We start from the raw sequence: 20545 nt of genomic DNA, 5'->3' as shown, positions 1-20545 counted from the left end.
TATGGATTATAGCTGCTCAGTGTTCAGTGGATCAGCAGATGAATGTTATTCTCAATAAACACCACAAGATAGGAAAAAATTGTAGGTAGTAACTATTTACTCAGTTACATTTACTTGAGTAACTATTAAGAAAGAAAAAGTACTTTTAGTGGTAGTTTTACTACACTACTATTTCTGAATACTCTACCCACTGTGAGCAACTTTATTGAAAGGAAAAGCAAAAGATGCATAAGATAAGACACACCTACAGTTTAAATTAAAAAACGTCTTGTTTGTGCACAAATGCTCTTTTACTCTTACTGGAGTAAAATTATGTTGACATAGAGCAGCTCCTACTTGAGTAGATTGTTTAGGTATTCTACCCACTTGTATTTTCTTGGTGTTTGTTGCTTTTTTACTTTTTTTGCTTGATTAAATTTGTAGCGCTACCTACTGATGTGCAGCACAATTAGGACTAAACTCTAGATGAAAAATTTTAACTAGATGTGGATCTCCAAGATGTGGAACCTTGGCTCTTGGTCATTGTATTGCTGCTTTAATTCCCCCCCAAAAAAAATAAATAAATACACTTTTGAATTTCCAGCTGTAAGTGATAACATAATAAAGCACCTGACATCCAGTTATATCTTTTGGCTTTGGACCCCATCTGGCTGAACCTATGCTTCTGGAAGTACGCCTGTTCAAGAGACATGTACAATAACATGTACAGCAATCATGCATATTTTTCCTATAATTATAATGTAACACATGTAATCTGAGAGTTTGGTTAAACTTCATTACATAATTATAAAAAAGTACACACCAATTTCCCCCTTTAAAAGATTTTGTTTGTTTTACTATTTAGAACCATTTAAAATAGTAAAATAAAGTATGGAAATCACAACTGTGCTCAGTGAGGCGCAGTTCCAGCACATTCTTATCACAGGTGTTATTTGCATTTCCCACCAGTCCGGTGGGCCGTGAACGCAGCGCGGCGCTGCCATGTTGTTGTTTTATCTTCAGCGCAGAGTTTCCAGCTGCTGTCGGTGTCTGTGGACACGGTGGGCATTTTTTTCAGGGAGACGCGCTCCTTTACGGATATTGCCTGCAGTACAGCTAAACATCGAGTCACCGCAGAAGTTACCGCACCCCAGGAGCTACCGTCGGGTACGTACTTATTTTTGGCGTAAAAGTTGTCTCTGTTGACACTTTACTGATTGGCCAATGCTCGTTCTGTGGGTTTTGGGCTACTTTCCCTCAACCATTCATGTCTCTAAAAATCCGCTTCGTGGTTTCAAAGAAATATTCAGGGGGTTATGAAACCAGCTTCTTTTTTGTGGTCGAATCATACGAAAAGAAAAAGTTAGCCTCTGTTAAAAAGCGAAATATCCGAGGCGTTCGGAAGCTAACATTTGAGCTAGCCTGCTAAGGCTGACAACTGACACCACTTTTCCCAACTTTGTGGCTTGGAAAGTAACTTAAACTGAGGATTGTGTCGTGAGAAGTCGTGATAACTTCTTCTGGCGAGCTGGTGAATCCAGAGATTACTATTACTCGCTCATTCAAGGGCAGAGCTGAATAGAAACTGTCCTCAGCTGTCCTCCTCTTTCCGAATGTAATAAATATATCTTAAGATTTTATAGATAAATGCTTTCCATAGCAAGAAAATCTTTAGAAATGTCTCAGGCCTACTTCAGTAATCTGTAAGGTCGACCGGTAAATCAGTCAGAAATCCAGTATCATTATCACAAAGTTTTAGAGATTGTGTCAAACTTTTTTTCTACCACAAAAAGGGAACTTTGTCATGTCTTCACTTCTTCTGAGTCAGTTTGGGAGTGGAGAAGGATTGCATTGCTCTACATTCTCCATTACTATTAGCCGTTCTTTAAAATGCTGGAGTTAGTGCAGGGAGAGTCAAAGTCCATTCATATGTAATCAGTTGTAATGAGATCATTATCTATTTACAGCAATGTGGCTTTTAGTTTAAGACAAGATTTTCAAATTACATCTAAGAAATAACTTTTGGATTACAGTTTTGGAAATTTCCAAACAAGGTGCTCTTTTTTCTCTTGTGTTTCAATACTCATCATTTTTAAAAGCAGTTTATAAATGGTACATTTCAACTCCAACCCTTTGAAAGGTGTGAGTGTTACACTCAAAGTAGTCTTGCATGGTAAAAGGAAACTAATGTTGAATATTATGATGGCTTTATAGTTTATGATTAAAACATTTTTCATTAATTACTCTTTCATCATAATACTGTACTACTTAGCAACTTTGTAGAAAGCATTCAAATCTCTCTAGCTATTCCAAAAAGCGACCTTTTTTTTATTGTTGTAGGTCTGTGCACGTTTTTAGGGTTTTTGTAGACTCTGATGTGAACGCATGTATCATTCTTATTCATATCTTACTTATACTGTCTATTGTAATATATTTCTGTGTACTCTGGAATACACACAAGCAGAAAATCAGAAATATTAGTCCTATACTCTAGCTAATAAAACTACTGGCTTAAGTTGAAGCTGAAGTTGCTACTTGAAGGAAATTCTCACATGCTGTGTCTGGTGTGAAGTTTTATTTCTATTTGCAGAGCGATGTCAGCCATGAAGAGTTGACTGTCTGCCGTATAAGGAGTGAAGAAAGGGCAAAGATCATGCAGATTTTCTGTATTTCAGGCTTTTTGGTGGCATCCTGGCATGGTCAGAGTTGAAGTGAATCTGGGTAGGAAGTTGAACTTCAGATGTATTTGGTAATCTTGTTACTTGAGCTGAAAACCTCAGGTGGGGGAAATTTGCTCAGGAAATGGTTTGTGTGATAATATCTTTTACTTAAAATGTGAGCTGTTTGTATCTAATGTTCCACAAGTATTAGAAATCTGTGGGTGTTAGTCAGGTCGCTCCAACCTCAACATTATAATCATGCAGTGTTTTACTTGTGCAGGGGATTTCTGTTGGGCTGAGTGTGTCTAAGCCGTTATGCTGCGGTCACAAACTCTGACAAAAAGGCACAGAGCTGGTATGTAATCTTTTTGTAGGTAATAACTTTCTCCTGGAAGTCAAAGTTTAGATGTGGGAACTACATCCTTAGCTTTAGAGCATTCCAGCTGCGAGTTAGAGTGGGATTTGCTGACACAAACTGTCAGTAATAGCAGTTTTCTCTATTTTCTTCAGTGTTGTCTGTTCCACTGGTTTAGAGATACAGACTGTTAGAAGTGCTAATAATAAGTTTGTCGTGACAAATTTAGCTAAGTTGTTAATTTATATATAGATAGATAGTTTAATTTTAACATAGCATATAAAATAATAAACTTTCCTGTTGTTTCCATTTAGTATTAAGACAAAATGCGATCAGAGGTGCCGTGGTTTAAATTTTTATATTAGATTTGGTTGTTGATTACATAATTATAGCAATTTTTTCTCCTGTGGTAGTAGGGGAAGACTCAAAAAGTGCATCATTTTGCATAAAGCCTGAGCTGCATTACTGTGGATGTCTTTAAAACAGATAATCCCCTCCCCCATGCTGTTTAAAATACATCTGAGTCGGTTACAGATCCCAGAGATCCTGACAGATGTTAAAACAACCATGCCGGGTCAAACGAGGACTGAGCATTTTGAAGATATTGGGGATTCACTTAAAGTTTTTACATAATTTATGGGTTTCCTTTAGTAATGAGAACATTTTGGACGCACAGTAAATCTTGGCTGGCATAAAGAAAATTAAAAAATAGTGGTTTGCTACACATGTTCTTTACATGAAGTATGCAGAAACGAGGCAGCATTTTAGAGAAGCACTTTTTAAACTCTCAGTTTCTGTCACTAAAAAAGCATTTTGCACTCAGATAAGTGATACAGAGGTTATCTGTGGTTGTTTGGACTGGGCGTAAATTAACTAATATAAAAACTGTATTTTTAGAAATGTAAAATTTACATCTATCAAGTCATATACAGAAAATAACTCTGACCTGCTCTAGTGTAAGCTGGTCATCTGAGTTGGAGAAGTTCTTCTGTGTTAAGTAACGAGTTCAGTTTTTGTAAAACTGACTACTTTTATTTGAACACAAGGATCTTGGGCTGAGTTATTCATATAACTGTGAAACGTTCTTAGTGATCAGTTTTACAGTTTTGCATCTCTTTAATCTAAAATAAGTATATTTTTCTAAAGCTAAAATGATGCATTAAAGATGAGCTGTAAAAATTAAACAACAGCTTTTAATCTTAAGTTAGAGAATGAAATCCCCATCCTCTGCTTTGTAACCAATTCTGCTTTTACACATGCCTAGGAAATGCCAAGTTTCTGAAGAGTCATGTGTCCTTGGGTATTGTCACTATGTACTTCCTTAATTTACTGAAAGCAAACGCCTCGGCGGGAAACTACTCTCAGACTGATTACTGAGAGACTTGCTCTTTGCAGTTTCTCCCCAGGGCCAGCTCAGTCACTAACAAGTTACTAACTTATTCAAAATCCACTTTATATGTTGCATACACCTTTACTTCCTAGAAAAACACTATGAATAGACATTGAGTTAATGGCTGGAAAGTCACCCAGTTCTTTACATCCTTTACTGGTAAAACTGGTTCTGCCAGACCTGACAGAGTGAAGATAACTAAACTGTTAGACGAGTCAACATTCCCATCTGCCATGTTTTTTTTATTTGTGTACTTTTTTTGTTCACCTTACCAGAACAGAAAGTCTTCTGCTTTCCTGGGTAATCCAAGCCCTTGGAAGATAATCCAACATGTCTTGGTTTATAAATAGCTGCAGATTATGTCCATAAAGAGACCGTGTCACTTCCTGCTTGTCACAAGTAAACAACCGATTACTTGATGGATAGGATGAGTATAATTGAGACCCATAAACTGTTCTTTCTATACTTTTAATTACAGCAACCATGATTGCCTGTACCTCCCTAGAGCGGAGAAAAGGAAGATTATAGATATTAGCTTTTGTTTTAGCGCTAAGATGGTTTACACTATGCTTATTATTACATATTATGGCATATTTGGTGTTTAAACTATCTAAATAGGCAGGTGTAACCTTTATTTTTAGAAGGTCTCAAATATTTTCAGATTTAAGCTTTTAATGGGTGGCTGTGGTCCCAGATATCAGGAGTCCAATGTATTTTAACAATGCACAATAAGGTCAAAACAAATAAGCATGCATACTTTCTAAAACTACTATCGACTTTACTACTGATGAAGTTATGAGAAAGGTAATTTGAGATATGAGAGTTTTACCACAAGAAATACTTGTAAGTAAACGGCAACAAGTTAGAGTTGCTTTGTAAGCTTTGTACTCAGCTGAGAAACAAATTTCCTGTAAGTAAAGTTGTCTACTTCAGGAAATGAGTCTGAAAAAAATGAAGATGTATTTATCTGTGGCATATCTAATCCATCAGAAGCTAACATTTGAACATTTGCATAAGATGAAGTTGATTCTACTTGCTAGTGAGCAATAAAGGTTTCCTCTAATATTTCATCATCATCTTTTGTTTCATCATGTAGGTTTCATTTTCTTTAATAAGTATTTGCTGAGGTTAAATATTTAATGTAGTACGCTGTGAGTGAAACATTACTTTATGTTTAACAAGTTTGTTCTTTGTACAAGTTCTGAATTTTGTGCATTTGAGTTTAGGGCACAAAACGGTGAACTGATAACCTATAACTGATCAAACAGAATTATATTTGTCATGGTCCAAACAGGCAAAGATCATTTAAAATTTGATTGATTTATTTTCTTTTAAGAAAGTGTGAAGAATAAATCATATCTAATGTTAGTAGATCCGAGCGCGGGAAATGCTGCTGTCAAACGTAGACCATGACTTATTCTTTTTGCTTTTACTTGTCCAGTTTCAACTCTGCACATCAGGTAAAATAGGCCCTATTTGTTTTAATGCATTTAAAAACTGCTGTTGGACTGTTTTGTAGCTGCAATAAAAAAAACCTGAAAGTAATTTTTTCTGAGGCAGCTGAAAATTTATTTCAGTTGGATTCCCTTTTTAAGGATAAATGGTGCAAGTTGGTTGTAGGTGTGTCAAATGATTAATCTATTATACTTGAGATAATATGAATGAAAAAGTATTAAAAGTTCATATGTAATTTTGAGCATGAAAGAATTTTTGGGAAAAACTTCTGGAACAGAAATTAACTTGAAATGTTGTTGTTTGCTGAATAACAGCTCTCTCCCTCTCTCTCTCTCTCACCTATTCATCATGTAAGCATTATGGACCTGTTTACACATGCTCTTAGCTAATTGGCTTCCTAAACTCCTCGCCTTGTTTTAAATCTGCCTCAACCTGCAGGAGTTGTTAATAAAAACCTTATTTTCTGCCAACTATAATGAGACATCAGATAGATTTTTGACGGTATGCTGTCAGGCTGCAGTTTCCTTAGAGTAATCCGACTATTGTTGACTACTTAACAGTTAAAGTGTTATAATTTTCTTAGATGATGATCTGGCCCCTAAGCTGCAATTTTCAAGTATTGAACAAGAAATAAGTTCCAGTTTACCTGGTAATAAAAGAAAAGTAAGATGAATAGTTGGGTAATAATTGTTTCAGTAAGGCAGATTGTTAAATAAATTATTGAAGATTAAGTATAAAATGTAATTCTAACTTCACCTTAAGCATATTATTACTCAATGGTGAAAAATTGCAGATATTTTCTTTGTGATGCAACGTTTCACAACTTTGACTTTTACCTTGCGTGTTTTATTATGTCCAATGAAAGCCAGAGAGTGGCTGATCTTAAAGTGAAAGAGTTAGATTTAGGATGCTGGTTAGAGGAGGATATCCTGAAAATGAGTGAAGATGACTTTTCTTTTTATTTAGAGACCAGTGGGTTTTTGATTCCTTCTCTGAACTACTAATTATGTGCAGTGTGGTCTTTAAATAAGTTGTTTTCCTCATGTGTGCTTGAGACTTTGGATTTTTATTCTTTCACTTTGAGCTGTTTGAGGTAACAGCACGTGGTCGGACGCAGTGGTGATGGCCTGATTTTAACATTTCCCCTCCTGTATTAGTGGAAAGAAAAAGAATGGTAATGGTTCTTAGGTTTGCGTAAATACAAAGGGAAAATCTGACATTTTCCTGTTCCTAAGATTTACTTTGCTCTTCAATTTGAAATTTTCCTGCTACAGTTTCCAACTAGCTTGTCAGCACTAATTTAAATGTTTCATGAGATGAAATGCTTCCTCAATGCTGAAAATCTATGTTATCACGCTACTAGTTAACCCACTATGCTACTAGAAAAGCTTAATTCTTGTCAATGTAGTCTTTGTTCCAACAATGGCCCAATTTTAAGAAATAGAAACCAGTCTGCGGATCACTCTGCTTATAGAACATATATTAATGAATATTTTGAGATGAAGAGCTGATATTGCTAGATGCATAAATCTGCTGCAGAATTCATTATAGCTGGTACAACGTAATTTATTGTGTTAAATATTGACTAGAATCTATAAATGCTTCATTTGTTTGAGACCTTATGCAAGTAGTATGATGACATTAAATAGGACATTTGTGATTATCAAGCTCATGTGAATTTATTCTGTGACTAATTGTGTTCTTGCTTATTGCGACAGGCTTGGATGCACCTTAACCTGTCAGATGTATTTTCTAGGATAGTTTCCTGGCAGCAACAGCGACTCTTGTTTTCACAATATCAACTCTTGCAGTAGATTAGCTTCAAATCCTTTTATCCTGGGTTCATTCCCACTCTGCCCTGTGGTTGTGTAATCCTTTTTATAGACGTGACGGGATTTTGTTGACATAGCAGGAGGGCTCCATGTTCAGGTCAGACTGGCTAATATCACTGTCCTGAAGGAGTTGATCCTCTAGAAACACTGTGTTTCCTCGTCTGAATAGTCAGAATAGCTACAGGTTCCATCTTGAAGAATAAAATGGTACCAACTCTCCAAGGTTTTGTTTATCTTTATTATGAGTTTGGTGTTTAATACCAAAGTAGCTAGCAGCTCATTTAAAAGCTGTAGATGGTAATAGCTTTGTTTCTATTGATATTCTGCTAATGTTGAAAACAGTTGCAGTGTTTCCACTAAATAAGAAATGCAATTAAAATTGCACATGAATAAACTTGTTCACATAATAAGTCATTTAAAATCATGATGCCGACCAATGAAAACATGATTTCCCATGATCCCTCTCTCTCTCTCTGTGTGTGACTCATTGCCTCCCTTTTTCTCCCAGTTGGGTAACACTGTAGGTTTAACTTCAGGTTGTCAAGAAGAGTCCTTGACGTGACATTAACAATTTACATTTTCCAAAGATGGATGGTTTAGCTTTACGTTTGCAAACCTCTCAGATGTTTTATTTGTCAAACCAATTTTCTTAAGAGCTGCCTGATTGAAGTGCCTCTCTTGACTTTACCATGTCAAGGTTTTTCCTGTTAAAATAGGCCTGTGGTATTCCCCCTGTGGTACGTTTATGAGATTCTATTTCAGACTCATAAAAGTCCAAATCAATTCCAGTAGATGAAATTTAATCTATGGAGGAGCAAATTTATGAGCATAATATTCCAGCATGTGATTCTACACCTATTCTGCTCCCAGTTGTTGCTGCTGAAGCTTGACTTTTATTGAAAACTATAGATCTTATGACCCGACACGGATAAAATTGCTCTGCAAATGTTGGGTAAATTTTCCTGAAGATTGCCTGTACAGCATTACTTTGAACTGACGTACTGCATGGTTATTTATAGCAGGTGACAGATACTACTGTCTAAAGTATGACTGATAAAATCTCATCTGGGCGCTACATTAAAGGGACTATTTTGGATAATAAGTTAAAATTTACTTGGCACTCAGAGTATCAGCAAAAAAAGGGCCAGCAAAGAGTCTTTTTATTTAATTTTTTTTCTAAGAAAGCACGTAGTTTCAGGTTGATAAGTCAATAATTATCTTATTTTATAGATCATAAATTGAATCTGTGCTCTCTTGGTTTAGCAGAGTAATACATTTACATAATAAGATCTTAGGAGTTGAACAATGATCACTTACAGATCATCAGGAAAACTAGTGCCATTCTTGCTGACAGCGCTCATCCTTTAAACTCTGAGTTCCTGTTTCTGCCTTCAGGCGTCCGGCTCAGACTTCTTTATATGAAAAGTAACAGGTACACTCCTTAGCACTCCTTTGTTCCTACAACAATTTCTCTTTTTAATGGTCAGGTGGACTCGTACCTGACTGATTGTTGACTTGTGTTGTTATTTGTACCATGTATTACTCACAAACATTGCTGTACTCTTCTTATCGTGTAGAGATTCATATTTGATGTCTTTTTGGTACACTTTGTTGATTTTTATATATTTGCTGTAACATTAATTGCCCATTTGGGGCTTGAATAAATCTGAATCTGAAGTAAGTACGTTGCAGTTTTTATTGAGGTAGGACAGCATTTGAACCCCTCCAGTTCAACATCTACAATACTTTAAATGATCCAACCTGAGTGGATATTTCTGTACTGAAAGTAGGTTTGTTAAAATTCATTTATATGCAAGAAGGGGTCAAACTGGACTCAACTGCTGTACACTAATTACAGATTCTTCAAGGCAAAGTTAGGGATTTGATAAACCTTAACTATATTTGATGATATTACAAATGGAAATATGTCTAAAATGTTAGGTGCATCCCTTGTTTTTACTATTAGTCACATATAATTTCCACTTCTCTAAACGTTTGTGCAAAATACAGACTAGTTAAGTTGTGTTTTCTCCCTCTTAACCCTAAACTAAGTCAAACCAAGTTGGCTAATGACCTCTGCAACAAGCTCTGTCCACACTTAAATCAGAGAAATACGTCTATGGATATATATGAAAAGATCATTGATATGTTCAGAGTTTTGCTGGGGTTGGGAAAGTTAAATTTGGTGAGATTTGTCAACAGAGCACGAGACAGGAAAAAAAAATGTTTTAATCCCCACAAAGGGGATTTAAAGACTAAGCTACACATTCCCCCTGCTTTTTTTTTTTTTACAAGTATTCATTGTTATTTTGTTTCTTGTCATCCATTGTGTAAAACTTAAGAATTGTTGCTCTCTCTTTGGGGTATTGTGTCCATCTTACTGTGTGCAGTGAGTTCAACAAACTCCTTGTACAAGCAAATTTGAATCTTCATTAAATTCTCAGCCCAGAGTAGTTTTATCATCTGTTCTCCTCCCCACCATGTTGCTGCAAGAAAACCATTTACATGAAAGTACAATTAGTGTGTTTCCTCATAACAAGCCAAAGGTCTGCAGACTGTTTTTATAGATTTGTTAAACAGGAAGAAGAGAGTATCTGAGTCTCCCTTCTACTTTCCTAATGAGAATTCTCAACAGAATAAGGAACCACAGGCAATGTAGTAATTATGAACAATTACTACATTGTTCATAATGTAGTAATTATGAACAATGATCACTAAGTTTTATTTTTTTATTTACAAGGTTTGAAAAAATTGTAAAGTAGCTTTTCTCTTCCCTGGTTGTGTTTTGAAATGCTGGACCACGTGGGACAAATGTGCTCATTTTAAACTCCTTGCAGTCCATTATTTAGTCTGTTATTTTGGATTCTCAAATCTGTTACCTTTTCTGCATTCTTTCCTTCTTCTCCATCTATGGATTTCCTGTCTGATATGATTCAAATAAAGCACACTACTGTCAGAAAAATCTGGAATTAAAAAATAAATTATACACTGTTTGTTTCTATCACAAACCTCTGGAACTTATTGTGTAAAGAATGATTTTTTTATGAAATCAAGAAAATTACAGACAACCTGAACATCCATTTCAATAAAGACCTCAGTCAGAGGCTTAATTAGAACGACTGTAATACAGGCTGCTACAGATGATCTGTCTTGCCATTAGCATCTAAAATAACTCTTTGACAAACATTTTATGATAGGAGTTACAACATTAATGTCCCTCTGGGATTGATGCATTATTTTAGAGAGAGAGAGAGATCAGTGCTCCTGATAAATTAATTACAAAACCTATTCTGCTTTTGTAACCAGTTACCACAAAAATAGAAATAAATTGGTCCCACAGTTAGACCACTAAAAACCCAGGTTGGAAAATAATTGTGCTCTAGTTTTGCACTTTTTAAAATCAGTTTCTTGAAAAATGTTGAGGTTCTGTGAAAATATTAGCTGAAATTAATAACAAGGGATGTCTAAATCTGAAATATTGAGTTAAATTGTGTGCACCTGTTCAGTAAGCGTTTCAGAAATGAAATATTAACAATTATAAAATGAACAACTTGAGTTGCAGTGCTGTTTTGCTCCAGTCTACCAGAGTATGAGCTACATCTATCTGTCCAGTTGGCCACTGATGGGTAATCAATGTATTTATGTTCTCCAATGATGCAGCAGCTGGTAACTTGTAGCTTCCCAGACGGCCGTGTTGGTACATCCAAGTAAGCCTGCCTCCTCTCTCCAGCTGGCTCAAAGGCAGGAAACAGACACCAAGTCCCAACGTAATGCAAATAAATAATTGCTGGTGGCTGTGAAGGTTATCTCCTGTGTCCACCACTTTGACACTCATTGAGTGGATTTTTATCAGTATAGTGTGTTAAATCATCAAAGCTGTTCAAACTTGGTTTAGAGTAGAAATGTTTGCGTTTGAATATTTAAGTACAATTACATTTTATTGTAAATTATGTCAACATATTTAATCCTCGCTAATGTAATAATTCTCCCAAAGTCAACAGATTCTTCATCTTTAAACTACTGTGGATTATAAAGTAAAGCTGGGATGTTATATACATGTGTTGTATCCAATTAAAACATGATTTTTGAAGATAATTTAAAAAATATATGTTTTAAATTATTTTAATTAAGTAAACATTAATTAAGTATATTTTATATATATATTTATATTAAAAACATTGTAGACCCAAAACTTAAAAAGTGACAGAAATGTTTGCCTCATTAAAAGAAAGGCATTGCATTTGATTTTTTGTTGTTTTTTTTTATTTGAGAAGAAAACTGAAAATTTGGTTTATTTTTAACAATAACTGCAGGATTTAGGTCACCGTTTTCCTTGAAAACTCTCTTTTTGTTTATCACTGTTAATAAAATAAGTAAAAGCAGATTTGACTCCACCGCACTTGGCTTTTGAGTAAAAATAGTTGCATAGATGCGGTTCTATTTGCTGAAAGTGACCCAAATTAGTTTTTCTTTCTTCACCAAAAGCGGATGCAGTCAATGTGCCACAAAAGGCCATCATTATTAGTTAAGATTTAAATTTTTCCTTTGTCTTATCATCTTGTGACGTTATTGTCGGCTCTGAATAACTTCAATATCGATCATTGTATGGCGGCGTCCATTATTACATAAACGATGTGCTGCTGTGTGACGTCTTTGTTCTTCTGCACATGCCGATCACTTTGGGGTTGTAAACCAAGCAAAACAAATCAAATTTCAGTATATTCATGTAGCCTAAACTGTAACATACTGATTTAAATTTTTTCTTTATTTTTAGTTTTGATTATTGCTTAAATTATATTTTCATTAGCCTGAGAAAAGTTGTTTGTTTTTCTCAAATCCTTTGTTTGAATAGTAATTTTAAACAATATGAATGGTAGAAAAATATTTAATTTTGTAAAATTGCAAATTGCACATTTATATAAGACTTCTCCATCCAATATTTATCTGTCCTGGCCTTTACATTTCAGTTGTTTAAATTTTTTTAACTAATCTTCTGCATCTTCTCTGTCATCATCACTACTCAGCACAAAAAGCTTTATTTTTCCTGATGTATTATCTTCTGCCTTTTACTCTCCTCTGCCTTGCTTTGATTACTGCTTTGGGAGACTCCACTCTGTATTTATGGCACTCTTCCTCCCTGGAGGCTCCTGCTCTTTGTGGCCTCCCCTCTCTGCGGATGAGAGCTGGTTGCCCGGCGCTGGGCAGCCAGCCCTTGCTATCAGGCTGGATGTGTCAGCAGCACCACTGTCCTCTCCAAGGCTTTTAAGGCAATTCACTTGCTCACTTTGGGTTATTAGTGTGCAGATCACTGTGGAGTCAGCCCAAGCTGTTCTGGCATTTGCTGGCTAATTAGCATAGTTTCTACTTCTGGAGGTTTTTAAAGGGCAGGGAAGGAATACGTTTACACCAGCACATTACTTTGTGTTACAGTTTTGTTGTTTGTTCAGGAGCAGCTGACCCAGCGTTTAACAAATAAGTGGAAATCAAAAGTCAGTGCATGCGTCAGGACTACTACTCTTACAATTAATCTCTGGCTGTCATTCACACCAACCCTGTTTAGTCCGCTTTAATCAAACTTAGTTTGCACTACTGTACAAACTAATTACTACTGTGCAATCAATACTGCAAACTCTCATCCACCTAAAAACGTATGTCTGTGTGAATGCGTAGTGAAGGCCAAGTGGAGAAAAGCAGATTATAGCCCAAGGCAACCAAAATGCAACCAAAACAAACACGTGTGTCTCCAGCTTTAGCAGCAGAAATGGTCTTTTGACCAATTATGAAAATCTGATGCAACTCTATTTTTTTACATTTTGTGAAGAAGGAAGTTATTCTTCTCCAGAGGTTTTTATGTTGTTTGTAACAGTGGTTCTTGGTGCAGCGCCACCACAGGTGAGGAGGGGAACAGGTTTTTCAAAGGGTTTGGTACGTTTCATACAGGACAGCGTTGATAGAGAACCGCACCAGCTGAAAATTTTACAAATGTTGTAATTTTGATCCCCAATCAAAGAAAATCTACTGGACTATCAGGTGTGAAAACTCTCCAAACCAACATTCTTAAGCTGCTGCTGTTTTCATGTAGTAATTTATAGAAGTCCAACATACTGTAAGGAGCTCAAGCTGCATAGGAAGCCAGAGTCGGAGTCAATTTAATTACAATGCTATTAAGATGTTAATAACATAGTAAACATTTCTTTGCAAATGCTTATCAACCCCATTAAACGTATTCATGTAATTATAAATTGAAAAATTTATTTTTTAAATTTTATTCATTGAAGCATAATGTATATATTCAGCTTTTTTTTTCAAATTAATTAGTCCGCCAGTAAACAACTATTTTATTCCATCCATCATAACAATGTCAAACACTGATAGCAGTGAGATAATTGAAAAATTAAACATGTAATTTGTTTTTCAAACCAGTTACTTTAGAAATGACCTCATTTTAGACCGTTGATTAAATCCTATTAAGTTATAATAACCTTTGAAGTTCCCAGCTCATAGCTGTCTGTAAACATTTTCTTATTTTGAATCCCACTGAGACGTGGGAACTATTTGATCTAATTCAGATTTTTTGTTTTGTGCGTTTAAGTTTTCCTTCTCGACCTGCTGAGTCCTGAGGGACGCATCGATCTCTGTTGGACCTAAACCGCTCTCTTTGTCCTCCTGCTGCTCTGAACCGCCTCTGTCTGCTGATTGATCCTCAGCATGTAGTGCAAAGTGCATTTGGAGGCATCTTCTTATTTTTATCTGTTGCATTTGTTGACTTCTCGGGTACAAATCAGATACTTGTGTTGTCTTTGATCTTTTAAAGGTTGTAACCTTTTTTGTTAAGTTTTGGACTCTAATATCTGTCTGTTCTACAGGAGGTTGAACACACTTCAGCTTTAAATCTGCTGCTCTTTATTGATGTTTCACTCAAGCTGAATGCAGAATGTTGGAAACAAAATGCATGAAAAGGAAAAAAAATATATCTGCAGCAAAGATAAATGAAAACCTTTAAACTTAATCCAGAACCGAATCTTATACTTGTGTTTACTGGCATTATGAGTCTGCACTCAACCCTCCAGACTTGCCGGAGAGACCGAGAGCAGTCACCCTTTCATGAATCATCCTTTTATGACCTTTGACCTTGACATTGTTCCATTGTGCTTTATTGAAGAAGAATCCAGCGGTTGTGCTGAGTTTCCAGTTCGGTCATAGCAGAAAATGCAACCCTTCAGTCCTTTATTCTTGTTTTTTCATGGAGTTTTCTCTGAAAAGTTTCAAAAACTGGGCATTTCAGAAGCAACCATATAATATACATAACATAGCTTTTATAAGGAAATAAAATATGTATTTATGAAATATCTTAGCAATAACTACAGTTTGAATTAGGTGATTTGGAAACACCTTTGCTACTTGATTCCTCCAGTCATACATTCTTAAGGTTTTGAGGAATCCCTTGTCATGTTGGGATTTTTTTCATGAATTAATTTCATGAATGATAATTAATGAATCTTTCATCTTGTACTTTTGACTGGAGAGAGGCCAACTTTGACTTGACACACCAATCGGCACAGATTGCTCCAATCTGCTGAACTTTGAGAAAATTTTCTTCAGCATCCAGTTTGTGGAATCTGCATTCAGAATCTGGTAGAGAAATTAGCAAAACAGCTGCAAAAATGGAGCCAACTGGGGTTCTTGGAGCTTCCCCGTGTGTGTTGTTGAGTTTTTAACAGGCTCAAATGGCAAAGATTCACCATTGTTTAGAAAATTTGGAATGCATCTTAGTGTGTTACTGCTGCAGAACAAATATGTAAAAAGACTCGGATGCCAGTGTGTCAGGATTTAAAACTTTAGTTTCAAGAATAAATACATGTAAATCATAAAGTAAATCTGTTTTAAATTTCTATAAAACTGATAAATTTCTTCAGTACCACAGAATAGTCTAAAAATTTTTTAAATTATAAATTTTTTTGCACTTTGCAAAACTACTTGGTTTTGTTAAAAAAGATGCTATAAAGAATAAAATGAAATTTTATTGTGATTTGCATTAGTGTGATTGTGTCCTGTTCTGTGTCACCAGCAATCTGCAGACGATGTTTCAGAAAGATGTTATGATGTCTGACCTTATTTCCAAATACCTATAACTACACGTACAAAGTCTCAGGAAATTAGGATTTTCCTTCTGCTGATTATTTTTATATATCGAGAATATTACTGAAGAGTGGGGCTAGGCTAATGCTAGCAAACTTCCTCTCTGTTTTGATATGATTCTTTGATAATTTGGTAATTATTTGGTCAGTAATTTAGCCTGCAAAAAATTTTTTAAAATTTGTTTTTTAGCAAAATATAGAAGATTGTTTTGAACATCGTCCTTTTTATCAGAACATGAGGGAGACCTGAGTTTCCCTAAACACAGAGACAGGAAGCTACAGAGACCAACATAATTGTAAAGGTTGGAAAATGTAATTTGTTTCTTTGTTTTCTTTCCCCTGCAGGCGAGGTGAAGATGGTGGACCGGCTTGCTAACAGCGAGGCCAACTCTAAGCGGATTGGATTGGTGGAAAGCTGCTTTGGCGCTGCGGGCCAGCCCCTCGCCATCCCCGGTCGCGTGCTAATTGGAGAGGGCGTCCTCACCAAACTCTGCCGCAAGAAGCCCAAAGCCCGCCAGTTCTTCCTCTTCAACGATATCCTGGTCTACGGCAACATTGTTATCCAGAAGAAGAAGTACAACAAGCAGCACATCATCCCTCTAGAGGGCGTCACCATCGACACGGTGCCTGACGACGGCGAGCTGCGGAACGGCTGGCTAATCAAGACCCCCACTAAGTCCTTCGCCGTCTATGCCGCCACCGCCACGGAGAAGTCCGAATGGATGAACCACATCGGGAAATGTGTGAGAGAGCTGCTGCAGAAGAGTGGCAAATCCCCGACGGGCGAGCACGCCGCCGTCTGGGTGCCTGACTCTGAGGCCACCGTGTGCATGCGCTGCAAGAAGGTGAAGTTCACGCCCGTCAGTCGGCGCCACCACTGCAGGAAGTGCGGCTACGTGGTTTGTGGGCCTTGCTCAGAGAAGAAGTTCCTGCTGCCCAGCCAGTCGTCCAAGCCGGTGGGATGCTGTCAACAACAATACCCTGTCAGACGATGATGACGATGACGACAGCAGTGACTGAGGAACGCCCAAACCTCCACAGGACTCATCTTGTCTCGGCACTGAGGAGAATATACTCTTCCTCTCAAGATATCACCTAATTATTTTCTTATTTTCCTTGTTTCTTTGATTGAATCTCGATCCAAGAAGAGGATTTTTTTTGTTTTTTTTTCAGGATACCTTTCTATGAACCTAAATGATGGATTTCCTCCAGGAAGAATTAAGTTTCTGAAACAGTAAATCATCAGGAAAACCTGGAAGTAACTGGGTGACCAGCAGAACTCTGGGATTACGTCAGACTGTGCATCACAGCTTCACCTTGTTCTCATGCCTCCTAATTAGGCTAATTCACTACAATGCAAAGGTGCTAACGAGATATTCCGCCTGCACTGTCCCCTCAACTTAATTCCTCCTGAATAGTTTCTGTTGCTCATTTTTATCTCATTTCTACAACCTAAACTAAGGTGATAATTAGCAGGAAACAAAGAGTCTAACCCCCTAACGCCTCTGTGGGCCTTCCTTCTGACGGATTATGGAGTTTTTCTACTCCTTTTTTTTTTTGTAGATTTGTCCTCAAATAATTATTGATTTTTCCATTTCTTTATCTGATAAAATGTAGATGTCACGCTAAATGTAGAGATTTTCTAGTTGAACTAATGCAGTTGCTTTTGACAAATCAGCTAAAGTCCCCAAAACTAACTCCAGCCTCTGCCTGTACGTCACGTAGTGCCTTCTAGCAAACCGAGCTTATGCATGAATGAAACAAAGCTGCAAAAAAAACAAAAAGGTAAAACAGGGATTCCAGGATGGGCCAACTCCCGAACAGATTATCAAAGGAAGTGTGTTGTGATTGGTCAGGATCTGGCACCGTGCCTTGTTAGTCAGAGGATGGACAAGAGAATTATGCAGACAGTCCTCAAGTTTTCCAGACAGAAAACTCAGTAAAATGTTGCAGAAATCAGATTTTGACCAGAATATTTTCCTGCTTCTTTGCGGTTCTGGTTGGTTCCCGTATCCACGGTTGTTGGTTGCATGTTTTCTGAGTTGCAATCAGCCTCCTGAAACTCACCCGCCTGGGAATTCCTGGAATTTGGACCTAGTGTTACCTCATGGGTGGAGTTCTGTGGAAAACAAGGAAAACATGTCGATGGCTCCAGATTTTACTTAGCTGGCAAATTGCTTTTCGGGAACTAAAGCTCAAGTTTCTTTTGCACCTGGATGGATTTTCTTTTTCTTTTTGTGGTTTGATTAGAGAGGCATGGAACGGATTTAGTCTGATTTCTGTTTAGTGTGAGAAAAACCTAATAGTGACCTGAGATGTGTTTAATTTAGTGCTCTAAAGAGAATAAACCCCTTCTGTTTGTGTAGTCTGTTTACTTTAATTAATTAATGAAAACTAGTAGCATGCAGTAATCAAGAAGGGGTTTTTTCTTTATATGCAATTCCTCTGTGATTTGAGGTGTTCTGGAATGAAAGTCAGGAAATCAGCGCAGCGTCTTCCTGCCTGTCTCTCCTCCCTCCGCTGATCTGAGGTCAGATGAGTCAGAAAACAAACAGCAGTCCTCTGAACTCCGCTTCCTTCCCCTCGGTCGCACTGCTTTGACTTTCCAAGGAGCAGCCAGAGTCACATGGCGCCGTCATGTGATCAGGGACCAAACCTGGAAGTGAAAGAGGGCTGGGTGGAACCAGGACTACCTGTCCCAGCCTGCACAGGAGTTCATGTCATTAGTTCTCAGAGTCCTCTGGAGAGTTTCATTCCTCTAACAGGAAGTTTAAAATAAGAGAATGTTTTATAATAAATGGAAGCTGAAGCTGAAAAGCAAGCAGGAGACAGGGGATTTCTAGCTGCATTTCTGCAAAAAGTGAACAAAAATTAACATTAAAACGCAAGATTAACAAAAATATCAACGTCTTACCAGTGTTTGCTGCTTCCTAAATAATAGTCTTGAAGACGATGCAGAGCTTGTTGCAAACAAACGACATAAACAGGATATTAGCTCAGAATCCGTCCTAACTAAAGATCATTTCAGCCAGCTGTGAAGCGAAGCTGCACATCAGGATCAGCCAACATCTTTCTTGATAAATACATCGATTCCTATAGAGTTTTGTAACATTTGAACATTTTTGCTTGCTAAACTGAGTCAGGATGAATAATTATACTGTAATTAGTCTTCAGTGTTTCCAACATTATTTCTTCTGCCTGCTGTTGGAATGAAACTCATTTGAGTTATGATTAGAAACGGTCCGGGGGAAAATAAAGTTTTATTTGCTTTAAATTCAGATGATTATTTTTTGTTTTAAACTGAGCACTATTTGTTGTTTTTTTTTTTTTTGTTTGTCTATACTGAGTCGGCATTAAACACACCGCTTATGGCAACAGAAGAAAAAAAGGGATTTTCTTATTTTTGTCTTGTTATAGATGTAATTTTTGTGTTGCTCTGATTAAATGGCCACCTGTGATTGGAGGAATGAACAGGTGTTTATGACTAACTAGCTGTGCTTTATAGTTGCTGTGGCTGATATGTTGAACCCAGAAGCACCGGGTCGGGCCGCAGGTTTGCTGTGGGTTGCACTTAACTAGCAGACACATGGACTCTGCTCCGGGTCGCTCCTGGAACATCCTGTCACTTTGTTTGTTTTTGTTCCTGATGATTTTTGTACATGTGTGCAGATTTGTTTGGATGTATTTTAGGTTGTACAGTCCTGATCAGAATTTGTCTGTGCTCTGCTTTTTTTTTTTTCTTTCTGCTTCCTTTGAGCTTTTTCAAAGATGCTTATCATAAAAAACACACCAAGTAGGAATCTTTATGATTTAATCCTCAATTTACAGACAGCATTTGCAGTATTTTACTGGTTTGTATTCATGACACTCAGAGGCTTAAGGTTTTATCCTAACCTGGCCAGCTTGATCAACCAAAGTCCAACAGGTCTGATTAAAAATTAAACGTTTATTTGACACTGAAGAATCAGAGTTGAAAAGAAATTCTTCCAAAATGAAACAGCAGAGCAAAAATCCTTTGGCTGCCCGGCAGCGCCCACACACATCCAGCCATTACCTGAGTAACCAGGTTACCTGAGTGCAAACAAACAGGTTATTTACCAGTTTACAGTTGAGTGACTGTGCAACAGAATACAAATCCAGCAGGGATCGTCTAAATGCTTCCTGATGGCGCACATTTACAACGCGGTTAAGATCTCTCCTCTTACTCATTATGAAGGTTTCTGATTACATTTATGATGTGTTCTCTCCAATTTATTTTGTTTTGTTTTAAACGCTGCAGCTTGACGATGACGCATGTACAACAATGATCAAGTAACCAGATTTTTATTGTTTTGTGGAGGGTTTATTTTAAAAAAAAAGCTTGGGATGGGGGCCACCAAGAGAACGGAGAAGGTTGTATTAATAAACATTAAACAAGGATTTTCTTCAGCTCCATAATCTATTTGTTTTATTTTTCTGTGCTGAAAAATGTCAAAACGCCCAAAGGTTATAAATAAACATCAGGATAATAACCAGGATTTCTCCTTGTAATATTCTGATTAATGTTGAGCTTTTCCCCCTGAACCCTCATCTGGAAGGTTCTGCGTGATCAACGCTCTGCAACCTGCAGCTCTTCAGACCTTCCTCTCTTTTTAACTCTGGATAAAATGATAAACACCCAACCCTTTTAAATATTAATATTAGAGCTGAGCAATATGGTCTTGAAATGTACCAACAGCATTTTGTGGTTTTTTTAT

General features: G+C 36.9%; 1 protein-coding gene across 1 annotated transcript; it reads left to right on the top strand.

Moving 5' to 3' along the window:
• The first annotated feature begins 964 nt into the window (after positions 1-964).
• plekhf2 (pleckstrin homology domain containing, family F (with FYVE domain) member 2) lies at positions 965-20246 on the top strand. The gene is made up of 2 exons (XM_044118094.1): positions 965-1146; positions 16155-20246. Exon 2 carries the CDS (start codon positions 16166-16168, stop codon positions 16802-16804), a length of 639 nt encoding a protein of 212 aa, XP_043974029.1. The 5' UTR covers positions 965-1146; positions 16155-16165; the 3' UTR covers positions 16805-20246.
• Positions 20247-20545: the final 299 nt, after the last annotated feature.

Source organism: Gambusia affinis, linkage group LG05, assembly GCF_019740435.1.
Source record: "Gambusia affinis linkage group LG05, SWU_Gaff_1.0, whole genome shotgun sequence".
NCBI lineage: Eukaryota > Metazoa > Chordata > Actinopteri > Cyprinodontiformes > Poeciliidae > Gambusia > Gambusia affinis.
This window is presented reverse-complemented; position numbering and strand designations above follow the sequence as displayed.

Excerpts from the sequence above, each read along its gene's own strand:
- plekhf2 (XM_044118094.1), top strand. The coding sequence starts at position 16,166 with ATGGTGGACCGGCTTGCTAACAGCGAGGCCAACTCTAAGCGGATTGGA.